Here is a 25,695-nt window from a genome sequence, read left to right on the forward strand (position 1 = left end):
TTTATTATTTTCCTTTGGAGGTGGATAACAAATTCTATTGATTTGTGGGGGAGCTGGGCGCACTGATTGAAGGTATAGCGTTCATAGTCTCGATTGGGCGTTACCTGTTTTTGATTGATGGCTTCCAGGAGGCATGAATAGGTGGCACGGTCTTGCGGGGGAATTGTACGTATTATGTTTGATTTCTCTTCCCGCCAGATTTGTGAAGATGCTGATCTTGTTGGGAGGATCTTGGGTGCTGATGACACCTACGAAGTCTTCGAATTACTCGACCCATTCTTCCCATCGCTGACCCTGGTCATGTGGGTTGAGGGTGAATGGGCTTTGTCTCCTCATGAGGCTGGCATGTGAAGTGAGACTGGCAGCAGCAGTTGGGGGAGATCCTGCATCTGCCGCTGCTTGCGCTTGGGTCGGTCATGGTAGCACCCTGGGTGGTGTGTCACAGTGTCTGGTGGCTTTGCGGTAGGGTGAGGCCGTTTGCAGTATTCAAGTGGGGGCTCCAATGTTCACTTGTCCCAGTATGAGGTGCTTCTTTGTTGCATGTTCTATTTGTGGCTGTGTAGGATTTGGTGGTGGTTAATTGGGTCCCAGGCCTTGTGGTGTAAGAGGCTTGTATGCCCCTTTGATTTTTCTGGTGTGCTGTGCCTTTTCTTGTAGCCTCGCATCTCTTGGTCTTGTTGGGGCGTGGCTGGTTAGTGAGACGTGCTGGCGTGATGAAGTGATGCTCACTAGGTTTCCCTTTAATGCGTATTTCTTTGGTGCCTAATGATACGCTGGTGTGCTGATGTCGCATTTCCTTTCTCTTTGGTCTTTAATGATACGCGACATGATGAAGTGAATGTCACTATGCTTCCCTTTGATGTGTAATTCTTTGAAGCATGATGATACGCTCCGGTGTGCTGATGTCACACTTACTTTCTCTTTAGGCTTTAATGATATGCGCTGGCGTATATGTGCGAGTCTCGCTCTGTTTTACGTCAGTGTGTGGACTTGGCAGGGGGCGCAGAGTCTTTACCTGGCCGTGTAGTGTTCGCTGACTTGCGTAGTCCCTCTGCGCTCCCCTGTTGGTGCTCCTTACTTGCTGTTGGCCCCGCGGCCCGGCAGTGTTCCTCTTCAGCTGCTGGGCTCACTGTCCGGCGGCAACCTTTCTAAAGCTGCTGGATGTCAGCTGCAGCGACATTCCGCTGCAGGGTCCTTGTTCCTGTGGCGTCTTCTCGCACTGCTGGGCCTGGCGCCGCAAGCAGCGGGCCCCCTCTGCTGCGGTCAGGTGGCCGCATTACTGCCTTGGTGCCAAGGTTACTGAAATCTGTTATCCTGCTGGGCTAATGAGCCCTCCCTGCTGCATGCCTGGGACGGCAGCTTCGTCGCCAGTTAGGCTCGCTCGCTAGCTATTCACCCATAGCAGAGCCGAATGACGACAGGAGCCATTATCTGGTCCAACCTTTCTTTATTCTTTCCTTCCCCCAACTGTCCCACTCCCTCCCATGTCCCTCCCCTTCCGCCCTCTTCCTGCTCTGGTGCGTTTCTTCTCTTAAAAGGGGCCGCGTCCCTTTATTCAGTTACAACACCGAGTTAGTAACTTTTCATGTTTGGGAATTTTTGCTTTTATCGCTCCAACTCTGACAAGTTTTTATTCATTTTTTTTTATTGGGCACTTGCCACATCAGCATCAATGAAAGTTACCGTTATCACTATTTGTTTGCTAAGTCGAGCTATTATGTAGCTCCTGAAGGGTCCTCTTGTTTAATAGGAGCAAACAGTAACATGCACAGATTTAACCAACCATTTTCAAATGTTTAACATTTAAACTTTCAAAAATCTATACTACCAACATGGAAGTTTGTAGGTGCAGACACTAGTCTGATTTAAAACCAATTGAAATAAAACACTGAGGGGATCATAATGGATGAGGTATGTGAGAAAAAGGGCAAATCAAATGGTAAAACAAAAGCATTGTTAATTACTTGTCCTACCTGGTTTCATGTGAAAGGTGTTTTACTTGGTCACAAATATAAACTATGAACTGTAAAGGCAGAGTACACTTTCATGCCACTTATTCAGCCTTGCAGTGTACTAATTGTCAATCTTGTTCAAGTGGAATGGTGGTAAACAAACCTTCACACGGCCTCTCCTCTCCCACCATTCCAATAACATGGAGGAAACTTTACTATTAGTACCTATGCATGTTGAAAAGCAAGATATCTTTGAAAGGATTAGAAAGACTAGAATTGGTTATCCAACCATAGGACAGTAGGGCATGACCTACATGAAAGTAAAACTAATAGATGAGCATCAAAAATGTACTTGACACTAACAATCTGAAAGTTATTTCTTTCTTCTTGTGTTAAGATTCATACAACAGCTGCATTACCTTAATGGAGGCCCATGAAAGCACAATAAAGTTATATATTAGGGATGTTTAAGGATTAATTCTGGGAGGTGTGGCTAGCAGCCCACAAGATGAACACCTCGGGATACATCACCCACTCTCTGGATCCATTTTAATGGTATTATTCTCTGGAAGGCTTGGATGTCAGTGGATCAGGAACGCTTTTCACGTCATTGATTCAAGTTTGACAGCACTGAATTTCCTTTCAATTCCAAGAACCTGCAATATCGCAAGTCAATGGCTGTTTTTTACTGATGAATCACAGTGGTTACTGCTGAACACTCCTCAAAACAGAATTTGCTCTATGTCTTGACCATTACATCTTCAGAAAACACTTGGAGGCTTAGTTAGGATACAAGTAATTTAAAAGGCGCCTGTACACAAGTGGTTCCAGGCGCAACAAGACAAGGGAGGGAAGACATGTAGGACAAGACAAAAGATCTTACTAAGCCTTGTGTCATTCAGATCGTGCAAGTGTCAGTATGAGAAGGGGAAAGGGAGGCGAGAGTGCAAGGGGGGAGGGAAAATAGGGCAGCAATGCCCTGAGTAGTAAGTGCAGCCAGGGTAGCGCTGCTCTAGGTAGTGCAAGGAGAACAAGGGACTGTAGGTAGGCCCGGAGGCAGTGCAAGGGTGACTGATCAAGAGCCTGGTACTCAGTGAGACTCAGGTTAGCCAAGCAACCAGTCGGTACAGCAGATGGTCAGCATTGGATCTTTCATGGATTCACATGCTGTGAATAGATTTTGTAGCAGTATACATGCTTGGATATGTAAACCAGGCAAACACAAGATGGATATTATGAGGACGTGTACATCAAATCAAAAGCTAACTCTGAAAGGGAGAGTACAGGAAGAACCCCAGGAGCTGGGGGCTTAACTTCCTGGAACAGTAATTGAAGGATTGCCCGTCCCAACTGCACATCTTCAGCATGTTGCCGTTATAAACAGTAGCGCCTGGTGAAAGTGTGGGGCACAGCCCATGTTGCCACTTGGCAAATGTCCGATTGGTACCCCAGACCAGAGAGCTGCTGAGGCAGCTGTGGCTCTTGTGGAGTGAGCTCTGGGGGTTGATTGTAACGGTCTGTTGGCCTTTGCGTGGCAGACGGATATTGTAGTTGCAACCCAACTTGAGATGCCCTGTTCCGATATGCATCATCCTTTGTTGGATGGACCAAAGGCTACAAAGAGTTTATTGGATCTAAATGATTGTGCGATCCAAGTAATATTTCAATGCCCTTTTGAAGTATTGCAAGGCATTTTGGAGTTGAATCTGGAGCCTTAAACAACTTTTCCAATCGTCCTTTCACCGCCAGCTCCATCAAAGGATGCTTCATGGTACGAAGGCCCTCCTGCCACACATGATCCAGAATAGGAATGGAAAAGACCGCTTTCCTTATTCCCATATGGTCGAAGAGAAAACAATCCTTTTCCTCTGGAATGAGGCCAAACTCATGGGATGCTTTTGACATCATGGAGTGAAATACTCAGATATCATTCGGGGGTAAAGTTTGAGCCAGCCTACCCGGAGCATCCTGGTCCGGATCTCTGTCAGCTCTCCTTGGATCAGATCTCTTGGATCAGTGTCCTGGTCCATGTCTAGTCCACGATGTAGGGCACAAGAAGAGGGTGAATTGGTAAACATGTGGAGGTCTAGGTGGTGTGTGCCTCCTAGGGCATGCACCCTGGTCTTGAAAGGGGTATGATGAATCCATTTGAGGGATAACCTGTGGGTCTCCAAAAGGATGGATTGTTGGAGCCTGAGGAAGGACGTCTGGCATCAAGCTGGTCTAGAAGAGATTGTAGGGTGGTAAGGACCTGGATTGATACCAGAGAGTGAGGATTTATGAGGGAGTATTGCATTTTCATACCTCCTAGTCCTGCCGATGATGTTAGTGATGGTGTCTGAGACCTTAGAGGCATGTCCACCACTGTAGAGGATGCCTGAATGGGAACCTCAGAAGTTCCGTCAGGATCCAACTCAAACACCCCGTGGCCTTCATATGGAGGAGGCTCGAAGTCAGACGTGATCTCGTGCTGTAGGATATCTTCTGGCATGACCACTGGATATTCAATAGGGGACATTTCCAGAGAAGCCTGGTCGCGTTGTAACATGGTCCCAGGCGGGGTTTTTAATATACCCTAAGGGGACAAAACATTGGCCTCCAAATCAGAAACCTCCAACCTAGTGTATGATGGATGCATTAGCGTCTCAGCCGGCAATTTTTTCTCCACCGGTGAGATGGTGGTAGACTGGAGAAGAGCAGTATACCCTGACAAAAATGCTGTCATCTATGCCGTCGTAGATGGTGTTGACAGTTTTGACGTGGACTGGTGTCTTAAAGAGGACTCCTGGGTGGAGGAAGATCTGTGCGATTTTGACAAGTGGTGTTTTTTGGTGCTCGCTGAGGTAGTTTTTTTCACCGACTAGGGTGAGGAGGTTGTCGTAGCCGGTCTGGTCTTATGTTTGCCTGTCGATGGAGCTTTCCAGGATGAGTCCACGTATTTTGAGGATGGTGTGAGCCCTCTTGGGACTTCTCACCTGTAGACTGGTTTCTTTAGAGGCAAAGAGTGTTTGCCTTGTCATGGCTGAAGATTATTTTGCCTCACCAGACTTCTGCTTCTTAGCCACTGGCTCCTCAGACCTGGAACTCTGTTGTGACTGTCCTCTTGTTAGAGGGAGTAGTTGCTCTTCCACTCCGTGACAAGCCAACCTCCAATGCAGGATAGGCCACTTAATTGAGCCAACAGATAAGGCTTTGTTTCCTGTCCTTAAGGGTCTTCTGAGAGAACCCTTGGCAGATGCTGCATCCGACAGCTGAATGCTTCGGGTAAAGACAGTAAAGGCACTCAGTGCCCATCTCCCTCAATCATTCTTTAGGCCACAAGTCTCACATGGTCTAAACAAGGACTTTTTTTTAGACCCAACGTTTCCATGGTGGAGCTGGAAACCAAAGTATTTCGCTTCCAAAGAACCAGAAAGATGAAATTTGAAGAAAAAGATTCTTGAAGAAAGGTGCATTTTCAGGAGAGAAACGCCAGGAATCTCAGCAGGTTGGAAGATGGTTGAAATCTGAGGGGAAACTGCTTGTGCGGAGCTAAACAGTCAAAGTCCAATTGGTTCTGCCAAAAGCACCCACAACACCATTGATGGGCTACTGAAGGTGTCAATGTTTTTCCATAGGAAAATTACTAAGTTAAAGTTACTGGGGTTTCCCAGCCTGACAGGGAATATTCACAGCATTTGATTCCATGAAAGATCCAATGCTGGAGAAAGGGAAGAGACCCTTTGAGGAGGTGCAGCTGGTAGTGGGACTTCTTGGGGAAGTCTGAGATGTGAGGAGATAAAGAGTGGATCAAAGATCAGAAATATTATTTGCCTCGCAGGAAGGAGAAGGCAGAGGGCCAAAGGCAGGTGGCCAAAGTGAGAGCGGAAAGCAGAGACAGGGGTCCCAAAGAAAAGGATCTGCTTCTTACTGACATTAAGGCAGAGATCGCTGGAGGCACACCAATCCTGAATTGCGGATAAGTCGGGAATGAATGAGAGGCGGCTGAGGGGAGCCTCAAGGTAAGCAGAGTGTCATCCGCATAACACTGAAAGTTAGAGAAGGTACAGATCAGGTGGACCAAGTAGAGGTTAAAAAACCAGGGCGAGGATAGAGCCCTGGGGAACACCATGGGTAGAGAGCTGGTGGAGGGAAACGCACCAAGATGGACCAGGGAGAGCCGGTCCAAGAGGAAGGTAGTCGGCCACTGCAGGCCCCGACCCATGATGCCCAGGTTCTCAGCGTATTGACCAAGATGGCGTGGTTGACTGTCGAAAGTAGAGGACGAGGACAGAAGGAATGCTGGAATTTAGTTAAGAGCAGATCTTCCCAGGTGTTCAGGAGCGTTGTTTCCGTGCCTCTGGCAGCCCTGAAGCCAGACTGATTGTCATGTAGACAACCAAGAGATTCAGTGTGGAGAGTAAGCTGGGAGACGGCCAACTTTGCCAAGTGTTTGCCCAGGAAAGGGGTGATGGAGATTGGGTGATAGATTTCAGGGCAGGTAGGATCGGCAGACTGCTTCTTGAGGAGGGGATGGACAGGGGAGTCCTTAAGGGGAAAGGGGAAGTTCCAGTGGCAAAAGAGTGATTAAGAAATTGGCCAAGGCTGGAGCGAGGGTGTCAATATGGTCCTTGATGGTTCTGGAGGAGCAGGGGAGCACCTGTTTGGGAGAAACTTTTAGATCGGACTTGTCCAGAAACCTTTTCAGGTGTTGTCAGAGAAAGAGGAGAAAGGAGGAGAGGGAGAGCTGGCCAAGGCAGGAAGCGGAGATGGAGGACGGGATGTCCAGAGTTGTAGCAGAGAAGTGAGGCCATAGCCGTACAGCGGACCTTGGAGGGAACAGATGATGTACAGACTGCAACAGGATTGGACAGTTCCTTGCAGATTTTAACGAGTTTGCCCGTGTTGCCGCCAAGACACAGGCTTCAATGTGTGCTCTCTTCTTGAACAGGACAGTCTGCATTTCCTTTGGAGCAGGCGGCAGGCCAGTTTGTCAGAGGAGTGCCCGAAGCCCTGCACTTCCTCTCAGCTACCCTATACTTGCGTTTCAGGATGGCAAGGTTGGAATCATACCAAGAGTTGCTCTTGGGAGGTAGGCTTCAGCCGGTTTCTCATGGCAGGGCAAGGATATCCAGGGTATAGGAAACAAAGGGGCAGTGTCAAGGTGTGAGTCAGGAGTAGGAAGAAGAAGTAGAGGCAAAGGCATCCACTGACACGCTTCATGGGCTGAATAACCAAGAAGGTAGGTAGCAGTGCTTGAGCTTTGCCGGAGGGGGAATTTCAGATGATAGAAAGTGGTCAGTTCAAGACAGGAGTGCTGAGAGGGTTAGAGAGGGATGTCTGAGGTGATGAGAACATTCACAGTATGTCCGGCAGTGTGTGTCGGGACCAAAGGGCAAAAAGGAAAATGTTGCAGAGGTTGTGAAAAAGCCCAGAGGAGGGATTAGAAGCATCCAGGTGGATGTTGATATCGCTGAGAAGTAGAGGCAAGAAAAGGAGAGGTCAGCCCATTCAGAGAAAAAGCGGGCAACCTGGCCAGATGGCATGTAGATGGTGGCCACCGTTAGAGACGCCATGAGGGATAGAGAGTCTGTAGACCAGGCATTCAAAGGGGGAGTAGGCCTGTGTAGGTATGACAGAGGCTGGGACCCACTTTCGAAAGATCAGGGCTATTCCACCTCCAGGACGGTTGGTTCTGGGTCCGGAGAGAATCTTGTAGCCTACTGGGAGGAGTGTGTCAAAAATCATGACAGAACTGGCCGTAAACCATGCCTCGGTGAGTTCCAGGTAGTCTGTTCTAAGATTTGCCTGAAGTGCCTTGATGCCTCTCCCGAGGCAATCTGTTGCGCGTAACAAGATTTCTACCTACCTTTCAACACTATGCAATACAGTGCCGGCAGAAACAACCCAGATCAATGAACATCTGTATAGTACTGCACTCACAGGATTAGTGTAATGCTACAGCAACTTTAATGATTAAGGCATGCAACCATTGCTACAGATGAATTTTCAGACATGCCCAAGTGCCATATATTCCATTTAGTGGTTTGGTGTCAGCAGCAATAAAAATGTAATTTTACACATCACGTCAGGACTCTGTATATATTATTCAGCAGTTAATCTGTTAATACTAGATGTAAAGCCTTTGTTCATTTGGCAGATCTCAGCAACATAGAAAAACAATTACTATTTTCTGTACAACTGGCGTAAAGCAGTCGTGGATGCCGATGTGATCCTTTCCCCTACTGGTACAAGGCTTCCTTGAAGGTTATGCATTATACCAGCAGCAATGAGACATTTCCCATACTTTGTCAGGACCCAGTGGTCATTTTGGCATAGATTCTATATTATTGGTGGTTTCGCTGCAAGATAGTAGCTAATCCGACATCCATTCTTCACAGATACTGTACTGAAACAAATTATGGCTTTATTCATATTTGAGGCTCTATCATGGATTAGTCCTTCATTGGAAGCCTTATATAATTGTTTCAGTTGGTCTTCCCATCTAGAATTGTTACCATGTGATACTATATTGAGGTATCTTGATAGACCAGTTGCCAATTGGAGAAGTCTAACAGATCGTTCAAAGTTTAGATCATATTACTACAGTTGGGTTTGATATGCCTCAAAATGGCATACGATACTCCTTTGACTATTGTTAAGAACATTTTTGTAACCAGAAATTTACCAAGATATATTCCACATTTTAATTTTAGAAGATCTATCTAGTATTTGCACCTTGGGTTTTACGATGGAACAAACATACCTTTATCGGAACTGCAGGGAATGCATGACATGTTGCGGTTCAATGGCGGTCTTGGAGAAGCCGATTATCATACTTATATGCTGGAAAATAGAGCAGTAGCTCCGGTACCTCTGGAGCATTTACAAATGAATGTTCAAACAAGTTGACAAATGCGGACAAGGAAGACCACAATAAACGGGACATCAGTTTTGGTATTGCAGTGGACGCCGAAGGAAATCAGTTTTCTATGAAAAAATGTGTTCCTAAACTTAAGCTCATCATTTACTACTTCCTTTGAGTTTCAGATGCCCATGGACTTCTCCCACAGATTAATACAAACTTCTAGACCTATAATAATCTGTACTAGAGCATTTCAATACTTTAAAATGTGCTGGATAATTCCAGTTTGTAGGCAACTCTAGGTCTCTAATTTCTCTAAAGATACTCTTGTTGGGAGAATATTTTTGATCGGTCCGCATTAAAAAAAAAAACACTTTGGTTATGGTCAAATTAGTCCTGCCAAAACATCACAAGAGACCTATGCGTTTCTAAAGCCTGTTTTGACCCTGAGGCTCTGCTGACTTCATCTGGTCTTATTCTGCAAAATCCATGGACAGTCACCTCAAATATCGGATCATCCACATTGTTAAATTCTGCAAGACCCGATTCAGATACTGAATGGAAAGACTAGAGCTCCTAAACCTGTACCAGTTCATAGTAGAATTGATGGCAGCCAAAGCCCAACCTCCTCATCTGTACAGTCCTGACACAATCCAGATCCATCACATTTTCAATATTTACGGTTCTGATGAATAAACTGGTTTGAGGAAAAATGGGAGATTGTAATCTTGAAATACGAAGGATTGATTTTGTGGTTATACATTAGTTAAAAGTAATTGACCAATCAATGAATTAAATAATCGTGAATAAGTGGATTACATTTTTCATGCTCTTTTCTATCTCCGAATTGTTGGGACTTTGAGGTGCTTTAGTTGTGTTTAGTTAATGGTCTACAACCAACTAATTTATTTAAAATGCTCCTTTTCATAATCACTGCCATGTCTGGTTCCCTTCTAGTTATTTAGGATTATAATGCTTTAGGTATTCTTACTATGGCATTTAATTGTACGAGCACAATTATGAAATGTCATATCAGTTAATTTTTCTCTGCATACTTAAACATTGAATGTAAAAATGTATTTGATCACATTAAATTACACAAAATCCGATCTACCAAAATTAAAAGTGGGTATTGCATTTTACAGACCAGCATCTAAAAGTTGAATCCATGAAATGTCCAAATCTTGGTTTGGGTAAGTGGTTTGCTCCAGTACGAATCTTAACGGAATACAAAACAGCCAAGAAATGTTGGTCAAGTGTTGCAACAGGACAAACACTCATTTGATCGAAAGTGTTCCTAGAAATTACTCATAAAATGGTCCAGCTTCAACTCTAAAAACACCCAACTGCTGTTACAATTTATTAAAATGTCATATGTAGAGAAAACGGATCAGATATATGGTTTGCTGCTAAAGATTGTTAAATACTTGACTCCATTAGCTCTTGCTAACATTTTGAACTGCCGAGTGACTGATTAGGTTTTTTAGATTCCCACAAATGAATGCCATATTGTACCAAATGGTCACTGAACACAGGAACATCTTTTGAATGTCATTTCCTGGTGGAACATTTGTTCAATAAATAAGACTGAAAACAGTGCTGTGAAAGATGCAGGTGAGCTCAAGAAACCGACAAATATTGGCTTCTTTTGACATATTTCTAAACTCCAATCCTGCTATTCTACATAATGAGTATTATGCCAATGGCTAATGATCCTAAAACCCAATGCACACATCTGTTTAGATTTATTTCCTCCAGGTTTTGTTCTGTATACGTGTATGCTGCAGGAAAAGAAGAGTGCTCTGAATTTTAACTAAAGCTCTGAATTTCAGCAAAGATGAAAACTGACCCCTCTTGCCGACAAAAGTGAGACTCATGTGTGAGGCTTTGGACTCAATCGAGTGCAAGTCATCACTGTGAACGTGCAAAACACAAGTTAAAAAGGGAGTGGCAATGCATAACATGTTATCATTTTGCACCACACTGCGGTTATGGACTGAGTGAAATGAAGCATCAAGACTAACAATTATTAACCCTTAACCACCAACTATTAACATAACCCTGTACTATTCATAGCAGCTCAGTCTAATGTATGGTGCAAACTTTGATGCAGGTTGGTATACTATATGAACTGACAACACAGGCTGTGCAATCTGTTTGGAGAGCACATAAGGAAATTAACTTGCAGTATGAAAGGCTGTTTTCTTGCAGTGAAAAGGTAAGGAATGCAACCTGCGGAATATAGTGCCCTTTTTACTCAAAGTAAACCCATTTTTCATTTTCAGAACAGGAAAAAACAGTGCAGAGAATTGTAATACTTCATCCGTTGCTGCCTTCTAATGGTGGAAGCTGGTCACGTGCGTCTAGAACATTCTAGTGTGTTTGCTTGTTAAAGGGATGCGGTTATGGTTGGCACATGACATCACTTCCAAAGGCGGTACTCGCTTACATGTTATGCAAGTAAACCTACCTTCATGGGAAGTCTCAGCCAGAGGATTTAGTTTGTGAGAAGGCTGGCTCTCTCGCTGGGGCAGTGGCTCTCTAATCTCAAGCACACTGTCCCTGGGGAGATGTGTGCCGCACCCGCAAGCAGACAGGATAGCACAGAAGACTGGGCTGATATCCTCCTTTGATGAGCGGGAAGAAAACTAGAGTGTTTTGCAGTACAGTGCACACTGAACCAAGTACATTCTGGGGTGCGTTCCGGTTAATTGAGGGGTATGTAGCTGTCGAATGTTGTCATAGAATTAACAAATATGGGTGTTATGCGATGACTCTGGGTGAAAATTTCTAAACAGTTACAGCCAGGAATTGTATGGTCAGTTACAAATGCAGTATTCTTATGTTACTCATTCTATGTAAAAAAAAAATAAGTGTCAAATATAGCTGGAGCTTTCTTTAAGCTGGAGTCAACAGCTACCCTGGTCATTGACGCTTTCAGTAGGAAGCTTTTTGACAAAGGTCACAGTGGAGCTAATTTAGCACATATCAGTTAGCTCATAACATATAAAGTTATGCAGTAATTGTACGCATAGGTGGGTTAGTACAACAATGGTGATTACATATACTGTTATAATCATAATCACCATTGTTGTACTAACCCACCTATGCGTACAATTACTGCATAACTTTATACAAACAAATTGTTTTTCTTGTGCCAAGGATGGAATACTTTACCTTTCGACTCTTGAAAAGGTTTTTTGAAAAGGTTTGTTTGAAAAAGATATCTTTATCCTTTCGTGTTTATGTTATGAGCTAACTGATATGTGCTAAATTAGCTCCACTGTGACGTTTGTGAAAAAGCTTCCTACTGAAAGCGTCAATGACCAGGGTAGCTGTTGACTCCAATTTCTTTCATGATTGTTGCCTTACCCTCTGGAGTCAAGCCGCCTTAGAAAAAAAGAGGGTTCCCTGCCTTATCTTATACGCTTTCTTTAAGCTGCAAAAAGCAAATGTTATCTCCCAAGGTTATTAAATAACAGGGTATTCAACACAAAGGGTGGTTAAAGCCCATTCTGGGAAAAAACAAATTTATGGCTGGCAAAGCAACTGCAAATGGGTTGTATTTGTGGATATTTCATTTCAATTTTTGCAATCACAGAACATTTGTGAGAACATTGTGCATTACAGGTCTTGTTTTTGATATTTTGCATAATTCTAATCTTTTATAAAAAAAAAAACGAAGAATGGTAAACCAGCCTCAGACTACTTATCTATTCTGGTAACTTGTGATAAAGACAACTGAAGCGTGTCGTAGTGGCCATTTGCCACAGGTGGTACCCTCACATTATTGCTTGAGGTAAAGCGCATAACTAAGTTGGTTATGGTGAATTGGATCCATCTCAGGGGCCCGACTACATAGAGGAGTGTTCAGATGAACTAGTAAGTGCATGCTGGTTTAACGCCAATTATTGGAGATAAAATAAGGGGAGGATAGAATTGTGAACTAGGGTGTACCAAGTAGGGTCTTGGCTTACTGTTTATGATCCTGGTATTAAACAAAATAAAAATGACAATGCTTCCCCTTACATTTAGTATTATAAATACCATACATTTTTATATTTAATTATTTATTCCGTAAAACTAGCCCATTCTCTTTTAACATCCAACTCAATGTTAATCAGCTGTTGCATATCTGATTACATGCCTGTAATGGACAATAACATTTGATGGTTACTCAAAGTTTGACATTTCATGCTATGACGACTTAATTTTTTAATGCACTTTGCTTTTAAAATAAAAAAGCACCTATTTCTATAGCAATTAAAAAGTTAATGGTAAAATGTGGATGTGCATTGAAATCTTAATTGAATGGTTAATATTCTTTGATCAGATTGGGTTGGTCTGTGATCAGGGGCTCTGACACCAAAAGTAGCAGGAGGAAGAAGTGGAAGCAATGATGTACACAAATCATGTGCAACATGTTAAAAAACGACTATGATATGATTTCGCTCTAATCACATGTTCTTTGCACCAAGTCAACAGGTATACTGCATGAATACTGGTTTTCATTGTGTACAGTTACTAGGCAAGGGTTTGGCGGACTAGATCAGTGGGTTTACAATTATTAAAGTAGGCACATCAAAAAAAAGGCTATAATAAAGCAGGTATAGCCGCTACTGTCAGCTTGTAAAATGTAAAGTTTGAAGAAATAAATTGGAATCAATGCTCAAAGATATTCCCTCTTGAAAATCTGCCCATGAAAACACATGGGAGTTTAGCATGAAACCGGATGAAAAGTTGCAACCTTACTGATGTCTGTTTTAAAAATACCATATTGCATTTTACAATGCAAAAGGTTCACATTTATTGGAGGATTCACGGGAGCACGGACCAACATGAACTAGGCAAGTGTGTTGCAAGTACACCATTTGATTGTGAAATGTATGAAAGGTTCAACAACATCAACTTATTAACAAACAAAAATGCTAATATAACACTTGATCATTACGGAAGAAAATTAAAATGTTGCTCATTGACCAAGAGATACATCTGCCTAACCTGTTGATGCCACAGAACATATATTTTAGCCAACAGTGTCTACACTAGACATGGGAATGCAATACTCCATTAATAGTGTGATGTGCACTATCATATGGGAAGACCGAGCAGAACAGCCATGCCTGTTCACTATCCATATTATCAAAATTAACGTCCATATTCAAAGCTTGTTATAAGAGGTTTTGGCACACCCCTAAACCCACGCCAGCCACCATGTAATCAACCAACTCCTGCCAAGCCCTTTGTACAGTCATGTCAATGAGCATTTACTCGGCAACCCTAAAAACCTGTTTTCATCGGCAGCGGGAACACAAAGGTTAAGAGGGATTTTTAAATAAGAGTGTCAATGCAAATTATATGCAAGACTTGTAATCTGCAAAGATTGAATAAATCATCTCACAGGGATCTTGGATTGAGACACTTGGTATAACTGGAATTTACGCATCACTTTTGTGGGGGAATCCTGAAGGACAAACTAAAATGAAGAGGAAAGCGCACACTACAGAGACAAAATTATATCATTTGAAATACTTTCTTGGAGTGGTGTTGCTTTTGTTTCTGATCCAAAGTAGATTTAAAAAAATGTGATTTGTTGGCTATCATGATCACTACACTGTTCAAATACCTCCCATCGATTTCACAATTTATTTTCACCTGGACTCAATTCATTCCTCATACCACGTGTGAAGCCAGTGAAATGTTTCATGTCTTGCATAAGTGAGTGTCTGCCGCGTTTGCGTGGAGAAAAGGGATTACATAAACCCATACACATTACACTTGGCTCCGTTGTGCACCAACGACCAGGGGCGTGGCATAGAAGATCCAGCAGCTGATTTCAAAAGCCAGGAAGTGCTGTATGATTTAATGCTCTTTGGTTCATTGCGCTGCAGGTTGGCAGATGGAAAAATTTGCGGTTTGCAGATAATCATTTGTATGTAAATTATAGCTTAATGCATCGATTTGTGCTGCTATGTGGATATTATAATTGTTCAATTTAACTCTGGAGTAATCCGACTTTACAAACCAATACTGAATTATTTTTGGAACCCCAGTGGACCTTCTACACCATATTAACCAATTACTAAACATGTATGTACTTCAAGCAGTAGTTCAAGAGGAGTCATTCCGTTTCCCTCCCCCAACACATCTGGTCTGTGTGAGTGTTTGATAACAACTTAATCTTCGTGTTTTGGTGACCAATTTGTCAAATTAAACCATCCTGTCCTACTCCCTCTGCTTGAATTGTGGTCATGTAGTACATTTTTGCGTTATTGTATTTTTATTGCTCGTCTGTCTGCAGCAGTGTTCATCCAGTCGTGATTTTGTTTTGTTTATTTGTCTATGGCGCACCAAACCTGAAGTTAACTGGGCGCAAGCAGTACAAGGAGGCTTTAGGCTTGAGAGTTAGTCATCGTATTACAGGTACAAAGGTGGAGATATTCACATTACACAAAATTATGGTTCACAATTTGGAGGTAAACATGGAGGATATATACAATTACATTACAGATTTATACAATTGCATTGCCGAGCAATATAGGCAGTGGTTTCAGTTGCAGGATTTTATGATGGATACTTTGCATAGTATGTTTAACATTAGGTCCTTGGGTGAGAGTCATTGGTTCTGATCCATTTCTGCATGTTGCGTCTGAAGCTAGGGTAGGTTTGATCCACCCGGAGTGAGTAGGGGAGCAAGTTCCACGTTTGGGCTGCCATAACTGGGAAACTGTTGCCAGATTTGGCTAGATTGAAGCGGGGTACGCTGAGGGGGCATGAGTTGGAAGATCTAGCCAGGTGAATGGTTGTTTTCTTGACTATCCGATCGGTGAGGTACCGTGGTGCGGCACTGAGGCATTTGTGGGTCAGGGCAGTTTTTAGCAGGATTCTGTTCTTGATTGACAGCAATGGTTTTGTCTTCCAATCACAGACATGTGATTTGTATTTGGGATATTTAGTTCCGTTCTTAGGGTGTTATTTTGTAGCATTTGTATCTTGTTTAATATGTACTTGTTAGCCTCAAAGTATTACAGTTACAGTAGTCCAATCGAGAGTATGAGGGCATTTGCTAACATGATGCAGCTGGATGAGGATAGATCAGGTCTGCGACCCCGATTAATTTGCATGTATATGCTGATGTGGATGCTAAAGAATTGCTTTATTGCTCGTGGTTAGAGTGGAGTCAAGGTAGAATCTAAGTGTTTGTGTAGATAAATACATTTAGAAGTTATCGCATTTTCAGCAGTTTTCTCCCCTTCCAACCCTCCATTAGTGTTTCTGAATAATCTGTAAGACTCTGCCAGGGTTTAAAGGGCGCAGGTGTTCATGCTCCTGCTGGAGGAAGACTAAGGCGGAAACCCCGCTTTGTGTTGCTACTGTTGGCAACCGCCCCCTTTGATTTAAATCTTGTGGTTTCCCCTGCAATGGTGAAGCCTGTGAGAATTAGGGGCGCAGGTGATTGCACGTGGCTGGAGTTCTTGGATGTGCCACCCCCGTCCTGTCACTCCCACATGTGGGATTGCAGCCTGGGAAGCTGCTTGGACCCTATAGCCAGTATTTGTTCAGACTACTGAATCTAGGACCCCTGGATGTTTTGGAACCTTTTATACTCCCCGCTAAACATGATACTGATGGGGGTAGGTGGGTAAAAGAAAAGCCACGCAAGTGTCCCTAGCTTTGAAGAAAGCAAATCATCACACCGGTGGGGCGGGGGGGGGGGGTGCAGAAGGCAAGCATAGCAGGTGGTGACCGTTTCCTTGTTGAGGGAGGACTCTTTGCCCTCAGTCACAGAGGCGCCAGAGTCAAAATAGCCCGGGTCTTTTGACCCTGCTTGATTATTATGTACATGAAGCGGATTTCAAACTTTTAGACTACGGAAAAGAAATTGAGCCCTATCCATGATATTATAACCAATCAGTGTTATCTAAATTGTTGACCGAGATGGGTGAAGAAGTTTTGAAGGCTAAGTTTACAACCATTGTGAATGTAACATTTTGAACCGGAAGTTATGAACACCATTGATCATGGAAGACTCAATTAGAGATATGAAAAGCCCTTTTGGATTTCTCACAATAACATTTTGTGAATCTAATACTGTCAGGCACACTAACCGCCGAGCTTTTTGAGGCATGACCTGCAGATCTAGTTTATCCAGGCCCGAAACCCTCATCTGTGTGGAGGTAGAAGTTTGACTCATGTACCCAGAAGGAGGTTCACTAGAAGGCTCATCAAGTCTCCAGACATCAGCTCCTCACTCCTCTCTCAATGGTGTGGGTGAGAGACATTATGAATTTGTCTCCTGTTGCAGCACTTTTGGTGGGGGCCATTGTAAATGCCCCAGTATTGCAGAAGGGAAGTAGGTCATCTACCACCTTCTTAAAACTAGCCATTGTGTTAATAGGAACTGCATGGGACCAAGCATTAATCCAAAAGAGGTTTTGATGGCTCAGATTTGGGTGGGTTTGGATGACTGCGAAGACTGTGGGTGATTGTATTGTGGTTACCTTTGTGAGATTTTACCTTCATGATAAATTAACTAGTCTAGTGGCCCAAGATCAAATGAGTAAATTCTGTATAGTAAACTTGTTCCACTGGCTTCTTTTAACCTTTTGGTCACCAATGGAGTAAGGCCATGGCAAGTCTTATCCTCATTCCTTTAAGAGGGAGCAGAGTTTTTGAAAAAACAACTCAGCCTTAAATTCGAACAAACACCCCAGTACGGCGCTGAGGTGTGGATCACGGGGAGGGGGGTGCTTGGGAGCCCTTGGGTAGGGAGGGCGATTGTATCAAATTGGTTTTACCTACTGTGCGCAATCTAGGATAGCCTGACCAAACCCCCCCCCCACCTCCCAATTTGCCCAGGGAGGGAGGCCGAAGTGTTGGTTCTGTCCTCATGTTGTGGAGGACATTTTAGCGCAAACGCCTGTTGCTTTACAAGATTGACGTTTTCTTTCCTTAATACAGCTGGGGCAAATCATACTTTTTTTAATGCTGATTTTTTTTTTTTTTAAAGAGATAAGCTGATGCTTTTGCAGGTAACCTGGGCCCTTCATCCACCGCTTTGTATGGTTATGTTCCCCATGCCATAGCAGCATGAAAAAACAGGCAGATTTAATGGGGATTAGATATTCGAGCCCTCTAGGAATTGTAGGGTGGACATTTTGGACACCCAGGTGAAGTTTTTACAAATGGTCATGACTACTAAGAGTGATGGTACTACCATGCTGATTATAAATTATAATAGCCTGCATCAGTCTGATAAGAATGGTTTATTATTTAAGGGGTTTATGAATAACCAAGTAATTCCCGAAACTAGAAAAGAATAGGGTGCTTTGTTTAAGGGAGGGGGCATCAATATGAAAATGGGTAATGGAGCTCCTTTTGATTTGTACAGCAGGAGGACATGGCGTTTAAAATCCCAACCAGCGGATACCTGCGCTTTTGTACTCCAATTGTCATAGTGGCTTTGCATTCGTCAGTGGATGCATCTACCCCATATTCCAGCCCATCCAACTTTGAGTCACTATGGTTCCTCCATGATTGATTTGTGCTTTTCGCCAAGATGCTGGGATAAGAAAGGGGTTTGAAGTGATTGATGACCACAGTAGTGATCACCGCCCCATCAAGTTGATAGTTGGAGAGCAAATTCTAGGTTGGTTAATGTCTTTGGATATAGCTGAGGTTCACCCGGTCAAAAGACAACATGAAATGGGCTAAAGTAAGTGAAAAGCAACTCCATTATAGAATGCTAGAAAGGAACAAAGTCATGCTTTTTAATATCAAGGATAGGAGATGTGCTTGTCTCCAGTTCCACAGAGTTGCTAGGTGTTTTTGCTGAGAGTTTCCCAGTGGAGTTTAAGATCAATGAACCAGTTAAGGGGTGGTGTGATGCTTACACAGGCCAAAAGGGCTCTTTTAGTGGCCCTGAAGTCCCCTTCTAAACTGCGACAGGACATTATTTAGGCAAGAGCCAATTAAGGTAAAACTGGAAGCCCGTAAAGAGCTTGACAGTTTTGCTTGGTGCGATCTATTAGACGCCATCTCTGCAAAAGATTCTCAGAGGTTTTGGGAATTTGTGGCAGCTGGTCTTGTCTATAAGCGGTTCAAAAGGGACAAAGTTTCACATGGGGCTGCTGGGGTGTGGGTTGACCACTTTACCTCCCTATATCATAGTTTGTGTAACTAGGCAGACCAGTAAGCGCTTCATTCAGTTCACACAAAAGTAGCAACTACTGCTATTAAAAGCAGAGCACATAATCTTGTGCGTCATGGCTGGATGTTTTCCCGGCACACCCTTCTATGAATCCCATTGAGTTATGGTACTAACTTTTGATAGTATTTTTAAATGTGATTTTAAATTCCAAGTAATACCCCAATGCTTCCTGGAAGCGAGCCATTTCCCACATTTTTAAAAAGGGAGATACTATTAGCCCACTGCCCAATCTTCCAATCTCCTTACGGGATTCATTCTTTAAAACAATTGGGCAGATTGTGCTGAGGTACCTAGAGAAGTGGATATCCATAAAATTCATTCTAACCGATATGCAGTTGGGGTTTAGTGCATGGGTGGGTACCAGTGAGCAAGTCTTAAATGTTTATCCATTAATGGCAGACTTTAGGGAGAGCCAATTTATTTAGCTTGCATGGATCTAAGCACAGCCATTGACAAGGTGAACAGGGCCAATCGTTGGGAACATGCTTTCGAGCACAAAATGTCCAGGGGAGTTATTGATCTTGTTACAGGCAAAATACACAGTGGGAATCAGGCCTGTGTTCATTATGGGGCGGATGGGCTTTGCACAGACTACTTTGTAGTAAATCTTGGGGTCCCACAGGACTGCATTTTGGCACAGATGCCTTTTAGATTAATGGCCTTCTGGAAGCTCTGGTGGACACCAAGCCCGTCTTTCCGAAGGGAGTGGGGGGAAACATTCCCCTACCTATGCCGATACTGTTCTCATTGTGAAAACCCAACTGCACTTCAAAAGCCAATACATGACTATTAGGGTTTTGTGAATAATTTAGACCTGAAGATTAATACTGAGAAGTGTGCGGTTATGGCGTGCGGGAAGGGCAGAAAGCAAATAAGCATGAGTTCCATGCTATGCAATGGGGCAGTTATTCCATTTGATTTTCTAGTGTGGTTACCAGCTCTGCTCATATGTTCAAACCAAAATGACCCATCCTTTGGGGCCTTTCACATTTTATGGCCATGTCCCAAGGGTGCCCCCTTGACCTCATCCTGAAAGTATATGCGACAGACGAGGGTGGCAACCAACTATGGGACCTTATGGGGCACAGTTCCCCCAAAAGACTTACAGGTGCAGGAAAACCTCTTGGTCTTCCTTTCGGGGCCATGGCCTTAATACTTAATTGTCTCCATATTTGGGCCAATGATAAAGCTAGATTACCCCAGTTTATCTCTTTATTGGGGAGGGGCAATTGGTCCAAGATTCTCTGGTTGCACTATGTATGGAAAAAAGGAAGTTTTTCCTTCTAGTACGTTGTTGGATTTGGAGAAAACTTGACATGCCTCTCAGAATTTTAGTTAAAGAACAGCGTGAGAAATGAACTACAGGTAGGAACCAGCAGACTGATTACGTATATTAGTCAAATGGACTTGCTACAATTCTCTTACCCGGAGTTCAAATAAATCTGACTGGTGGTTAATCTATAGGGCTCGTTTTATCTGTTTAAGGTTATCTGTAAACACAGCTGGTTGGAATGGTTTTCCTTACTGTAAGATTTACCCTTTGTGTGTGCATGAGTTTGAGGATGTTCTGCACTTTTGTCCAGCATATGATTGAATCAGAAGAGTATTGATTATTCCTGTGTTTAAGCATTTTAATTTGCCAGTGCCTACCTGCTTTGTTATTTTTACTGCAACCCGATTTTCTATACGTGGTTTAGGCATTGGTAATGTTTTTAAAGAGGGCCATGTTCGTTGGAAGGGCTTTCTTAAAAGAACGTTAAAAATAGTTGAGAACTTTTTTAAAACTATTGCATGAATTATGAGGATTGGCTGCTAAATTAGGTTTTTTAAAACTAGTGGTCTGCCACTAAAATAACCAAAGAGGCACTAATGCAAGATGCCCCCACTTCCCCAATGTGCTTGCATATTCACAACAGCAAGGACACAACGCTAGGGAGACCCCAGGTGGCCATTGATGAGCGATGAGGTAGAAGGACCATAAATCGCAGGACCATGTTTTTTTCGGTTTTAAAAAAAACCAATGACATGGGAGGGTTTATAACCACAGGGCTCCTGTAGGCTGGGCCTCCCCTCCCCCTTCCCTTGCATGGCATTTTGTTTTTCCCTCCATTACCGACAATACCATTGACTGCAAGGGGGCACCACAGGGCACAATCAAATGTTTTCAGCACTGCAATAGCAGTAACTCGTATGCCTTTGCATTTGGAACGGCGACCCATTACTGTTATTTGCTGCGGCCCCTTTATTTCAAATGTCTTGTCTCTGTACAGGTGAAAATGTCGGTACTACCACCAGCTAGGAACAGACAAGACAAGGTCTAGCCAAGTATGAACACACAGTATATAATTCCTGCAAAACACATTGGGGTGAAAATCAGATTTGGCACCAAACGCTTATCTCCATTGCTGAGCATGCCTCCGACCCATTCAATAGAATAGTGAACCACCATTTGGTAACCCTGATTGAGGAATGAGGTGCTGCCCACTGTGGCTACAGTTAGCCATGCTAACAGAGCATTCTACTTGACTGTGCTGCCGCATATCCCTGGCTTGAACGGGGCAGGGATGCGGGGACCAAATTAATGCAGCCCGAAATCAGGTCATTTAGATGTTGCAAGCAGGGCAGGAAGTGCTGTGAGAATGCTAAATCATCCCTGTACCATTTAATCGGCTAACTGTGCCCATGAATATCGATAGTTGAAGGGGCAAAAGGGTTCACCAAAAAAATAAAACTCTTCCAGTCAGATGTTATGCAGCCGATCAACTCATACACAGCTTATCTACTCCATTCACAAGACAACTAGCAATTGTACGTGAAGGGTCAGTTACACTTCAACAAAGCTTGGTTGAACATTTTGAAAGCAGTCTGTCCTTTACCGTTTTGTAGGAAACACAATCAGATCCTCAGGGAAAAGGTTTTTCTCCAGAATCTTGACGTATCCACGGCCGTCGATGAGCCCAGCACATATCACCTTCTCCTCCCGACTGGCCCAGAACAGCTGACCGGTTATCCAGTCTACAGAAATGCTGCTCACTCCTCCAACACCTGCAAGCAAACAGAACAAAACGGTTTCAGTGCACTCCAATAAACGATCCACAACCGCAAAACTGAACATGCTTTAAAAAAAAAAATTCAGAAGTCTAGCCATCATCTTGATAAAAAACTGTTTATACAGAAGAGTTACTTTATTAAACATGTTACTATAGAGAAACTGGATTGCTTAATACTTGAAGGTGCACCCCAGTGTTATAATCAACCAATCGGAAATGCACAGGTTTTGTACCAGATATCTATTTTCTCTTTTGGTGCATATTCACTTACATTTTGTGACATTAATAACTAACTGCACGGGTCCCCAACTGCCATCTTGTGAAAATATATCACCCTAAATTGAAGTGCCATGGTGGCAACAAATCATACCCTTTGACCCTCCAACAGCAGGCAGGCACAATATGCAAAGCCGCCTGTTTGTGCACAACAAACTTCATCTGTACACATCTATGAAATCACGTTTCCGCACGCAAACCTCAGAACACTCATACAACTCACTCACACAATGGACATATTTTACTTTAGTCACTTCTCACAAAAAACATTGTATTGTAGTTTACTTTGAATCAATGCAAGTAGTCGAGATTTTTGCATATAGTTTGTTTTTGTATTGAAATGCAAATGTTACAATCACAGCATTTCAACTGTGTACAGTCATCACAATGGAAAGAGCAGGCTACCAATCATTTATATTTTGGTGTTAAATGACCGCAATGATAAGTAATGTTATATAAAATAATTTTCAAATTACAAATGTATCCACCTCATTCTTATTTTCAATAATTACAAACATCTTTTTTCCAGGGTAAGCAAATAGCCATTTAAAATAGATCCTCTGAAATCCAAATGTTCCATTCACTGACTGCCAAATCTTTACCATGCAAATGTTTGTGTTCACATTGGACTAAATGGCCAGATCCTACAGAGCACATGCCGTACCACTTCCCTCAATATTTTGTGGTTAACTTCAGGTAAGAGTTTCTATAGTTAAAAACTTTCAATAGGTGCAGCGAAGGGGCAAACTACAGCACAGTGATCCCACATAAATGTCAATCATTCCATTGGCCTAGATGGAGCTATATGGACCATGAAGCATATCTGATAGTTTCTATGGCACCCACACATAGGTTCAGTTCACAAGCATGTTCATCAATACATTTTAGTACCATACCGTAATCTAGATTTCTCACATAATCGTCTATATTTGTACAATAGAGGATCACTTCGAAATGTGCGAATGAACACACTACCACATCAGTATTCACATTTGTTTGTTTAACCCCATCCCCCCCAAAGGAGTAAAATCATTGTTGATCAGTCAAACTAAAAATATTATTTGAGGCACCACAGATGACACATTTACTTATATTTGCTACTGCAAGCAGTCACTGTACTACCTTTTTTGAAGAGCATTGTTATATGGCTCTCAACGTTCGATGCTTGCATCACTATTTCTAGGCAACAGTCCATTTAGAAAAGGAATCCTTTGTCGTTACATGCAGCAAAATATACTTTTGGAATGCCAAACTCTAAACTTCTGATGGTCATGCTCGGCAGAGAATAGAGTTTACAAATAAAGTAACCAAGGTCAGCGGTCTAGTGACAACTCGTACACTTATTTCCATGCTACAATTTTACTAGTGGTCACTCAAAAACGGACTAGATTTTAGGATTTTAGAGTACAATAGGAATACAGAAAGTGAAATAGACAAACAAGCCGACTAAATACAAATGATTATATATTGCATTCATTAAATTGTTTTTAAACATTTTGCGTAGATACATGCTTTGTTTTACAGAGGCAACAGGCACCAAGATACAGGTGGGGTGAGGGAACAAGTAAGATTCATGGAGCTAGAGGGAGCGAAAATGACAAATGTAGATAAAGAAAATATAGAAACTGAGGGAGAGAAAGAGCTAAAAGGGGATCTAAAGATTTAGGAGTAGCTAAAGAGAAAAGCAGAAAGAAAATTATTGTTGAATGATTGAATCAAAGAAAGAGGATAGAGACCAAGACTGTAAGCGCAAGAAATGCATGGAGATTGAAATAAAGATAGGAGAGAAGAGAGGGGAAAATGTTAAGTCTCAAGGGAGAAAACAAGCAATAGAAAGAAGGTAAGAAATAGAGACTGAAAGACAGTGAGGAACAGAGAAAGCAGTAGAAATGGTTAGAGGTTAAGAGGGAGAAAGGATGTGCATGTAAGTTTGAGAGATAAAAAAGCAGAGAAAGTGAAACAGCAAAAATCATGAGAGAAATTGAGGTCGAGGATGAAAAGAAAGTGAAAGGGAGGATAAAGTAATCGAGAAACAGACAGGGAAGAGTGAAAGACTAACGAAGAGAAAGAAATTGTGATTTAGCGGGAAGATTGAATTAGAAATAGCAAGATAGAGCAACAGAAAAACAGGTATAAAGGAAAAAGCAAGTGTGGGGGAGAGTGAAAATGTTGAAATGAAAGTATGGAAGTGCATTTGTATAGAGTAAAAGTAAATGGATGTATAGAGAAAGGATGGATAGAGAAATGAGATTGATAGATGGATGAGGATGGATATATAGAAAGTGAAAGAAAAACCAACCATAAGAAATGGAAATATTATTGGGAGACAAAAAACGCATTTAGTTTCAAAATTAACCAATTTTCACGTTCTCATTGTTTAGTAATGTACATCAAGACAAAAATCGTAATTTTCATGAACTGCGATACCTACAATTGTAGAAATAATGGCTAAATCATAACGAGTAATACATGACAGTACACATTTACAAAGATCTCATTTTATTTTCCTGTTTTAATAATCAGAAAGAACTAGTCAGTGGGAAAGAATGGTAGGGATAGAAAGTAACAATTGGAGGAATAGGAAACAATAGAGTGCAACAGAGGTTAAGAGTTAGAAAGAAAGCAAAAGAAAGTGACAGTAAGAAGACATACAGAAAGAGTAAAACACAAAACAAGTCTTAGAAAAAGTGAGTTAGAGAAGTGAAAGATGGAAGTATCAATTGACAACCAGAGATGGCAAGAAAAGTAAAGTGATATACATGAGGGCTAGAGAAAAGAAAGGAGGAACGCAAGAAAGCTACAGAGAGTTATGGGGTTCATCTGTATTGGGTTATTGATTTTATATTGTGGCTTGAAATTTGTTTGGGTGTTTAATGGTTAATTGTATTTTACTGCATGTTTTATGGATTATGTAACTCCAAAATAAACTGACAAATTGAGCTGATGGGTATGGCAAGTGATTTAAATAGAGTGATATGGAAGAGTGAACTAGAGTTGATAAAACAAATCCAGATCTGCAAGAGAGATCGAGAAATACAGTTGGAAAAAAAATAAAGTGCTGGAGATCTAGAAAGACAGAAACAAAGAGCGATATAGAAGGTAAAGAAAGGAAAGCGAGAAAATAGACAAAGGGTAAGATACATAGGGAGAGAAAAAGAGGAAGAGAAAGGATAGAAAAAGAGCATAAATTTGAGAAAGGAATCTAGACAGAACGGAGTGTAAGATCTAAAGAAATATGGATGGGAGAGAAATGTATTCAAAATATAAACACGAAATATGCATTTGTTTCTGAAAATATAACCATAATCTAGAATTCTTACAGCAATGTTTCAATTAAATTAACGATCATAACAAAATACACTA

General features: G+C 42.2%; 1 protein-coding gene across 1 annotated transcript in view; it reads right to left on the minus strand.

Annotated features, from left to right (window-relative positions):
• Positions 1-25,695, minus strand: part of LOC138510849 (vitellogenin receptor Yl-like) — a 909,900-nt gene that overhangs the window by 515,990 nt on the left and 368,215 nt on the right. Inside the window, exon 9 of the mRNA XM_069626522.1 lies at positions 21,883-22,051. Coding sequence (XP_069482623.1) covers positions 21,883-22,051 — 169 coding nt within the window. The remainder of the gene's footprint in view (positions 1-21,882; positions 22,052-25,695) is intronic.

Source organism: Ambystoma mexicanum, chromosome 6p (assembly GCF_040938575.1).
Source record: "Ambystoma mexicanum isolate Mex_15411 chromosome 6p, UKY_AmexF1_1, whole genome shotgun sequence".
Classification (NCBI taxonomy): Eukaryota; Metazoa; Chordata; class Amphibia; order Caudata; family Ambystomatidae; genus Ambystoma; species Ambystoma mexicanum.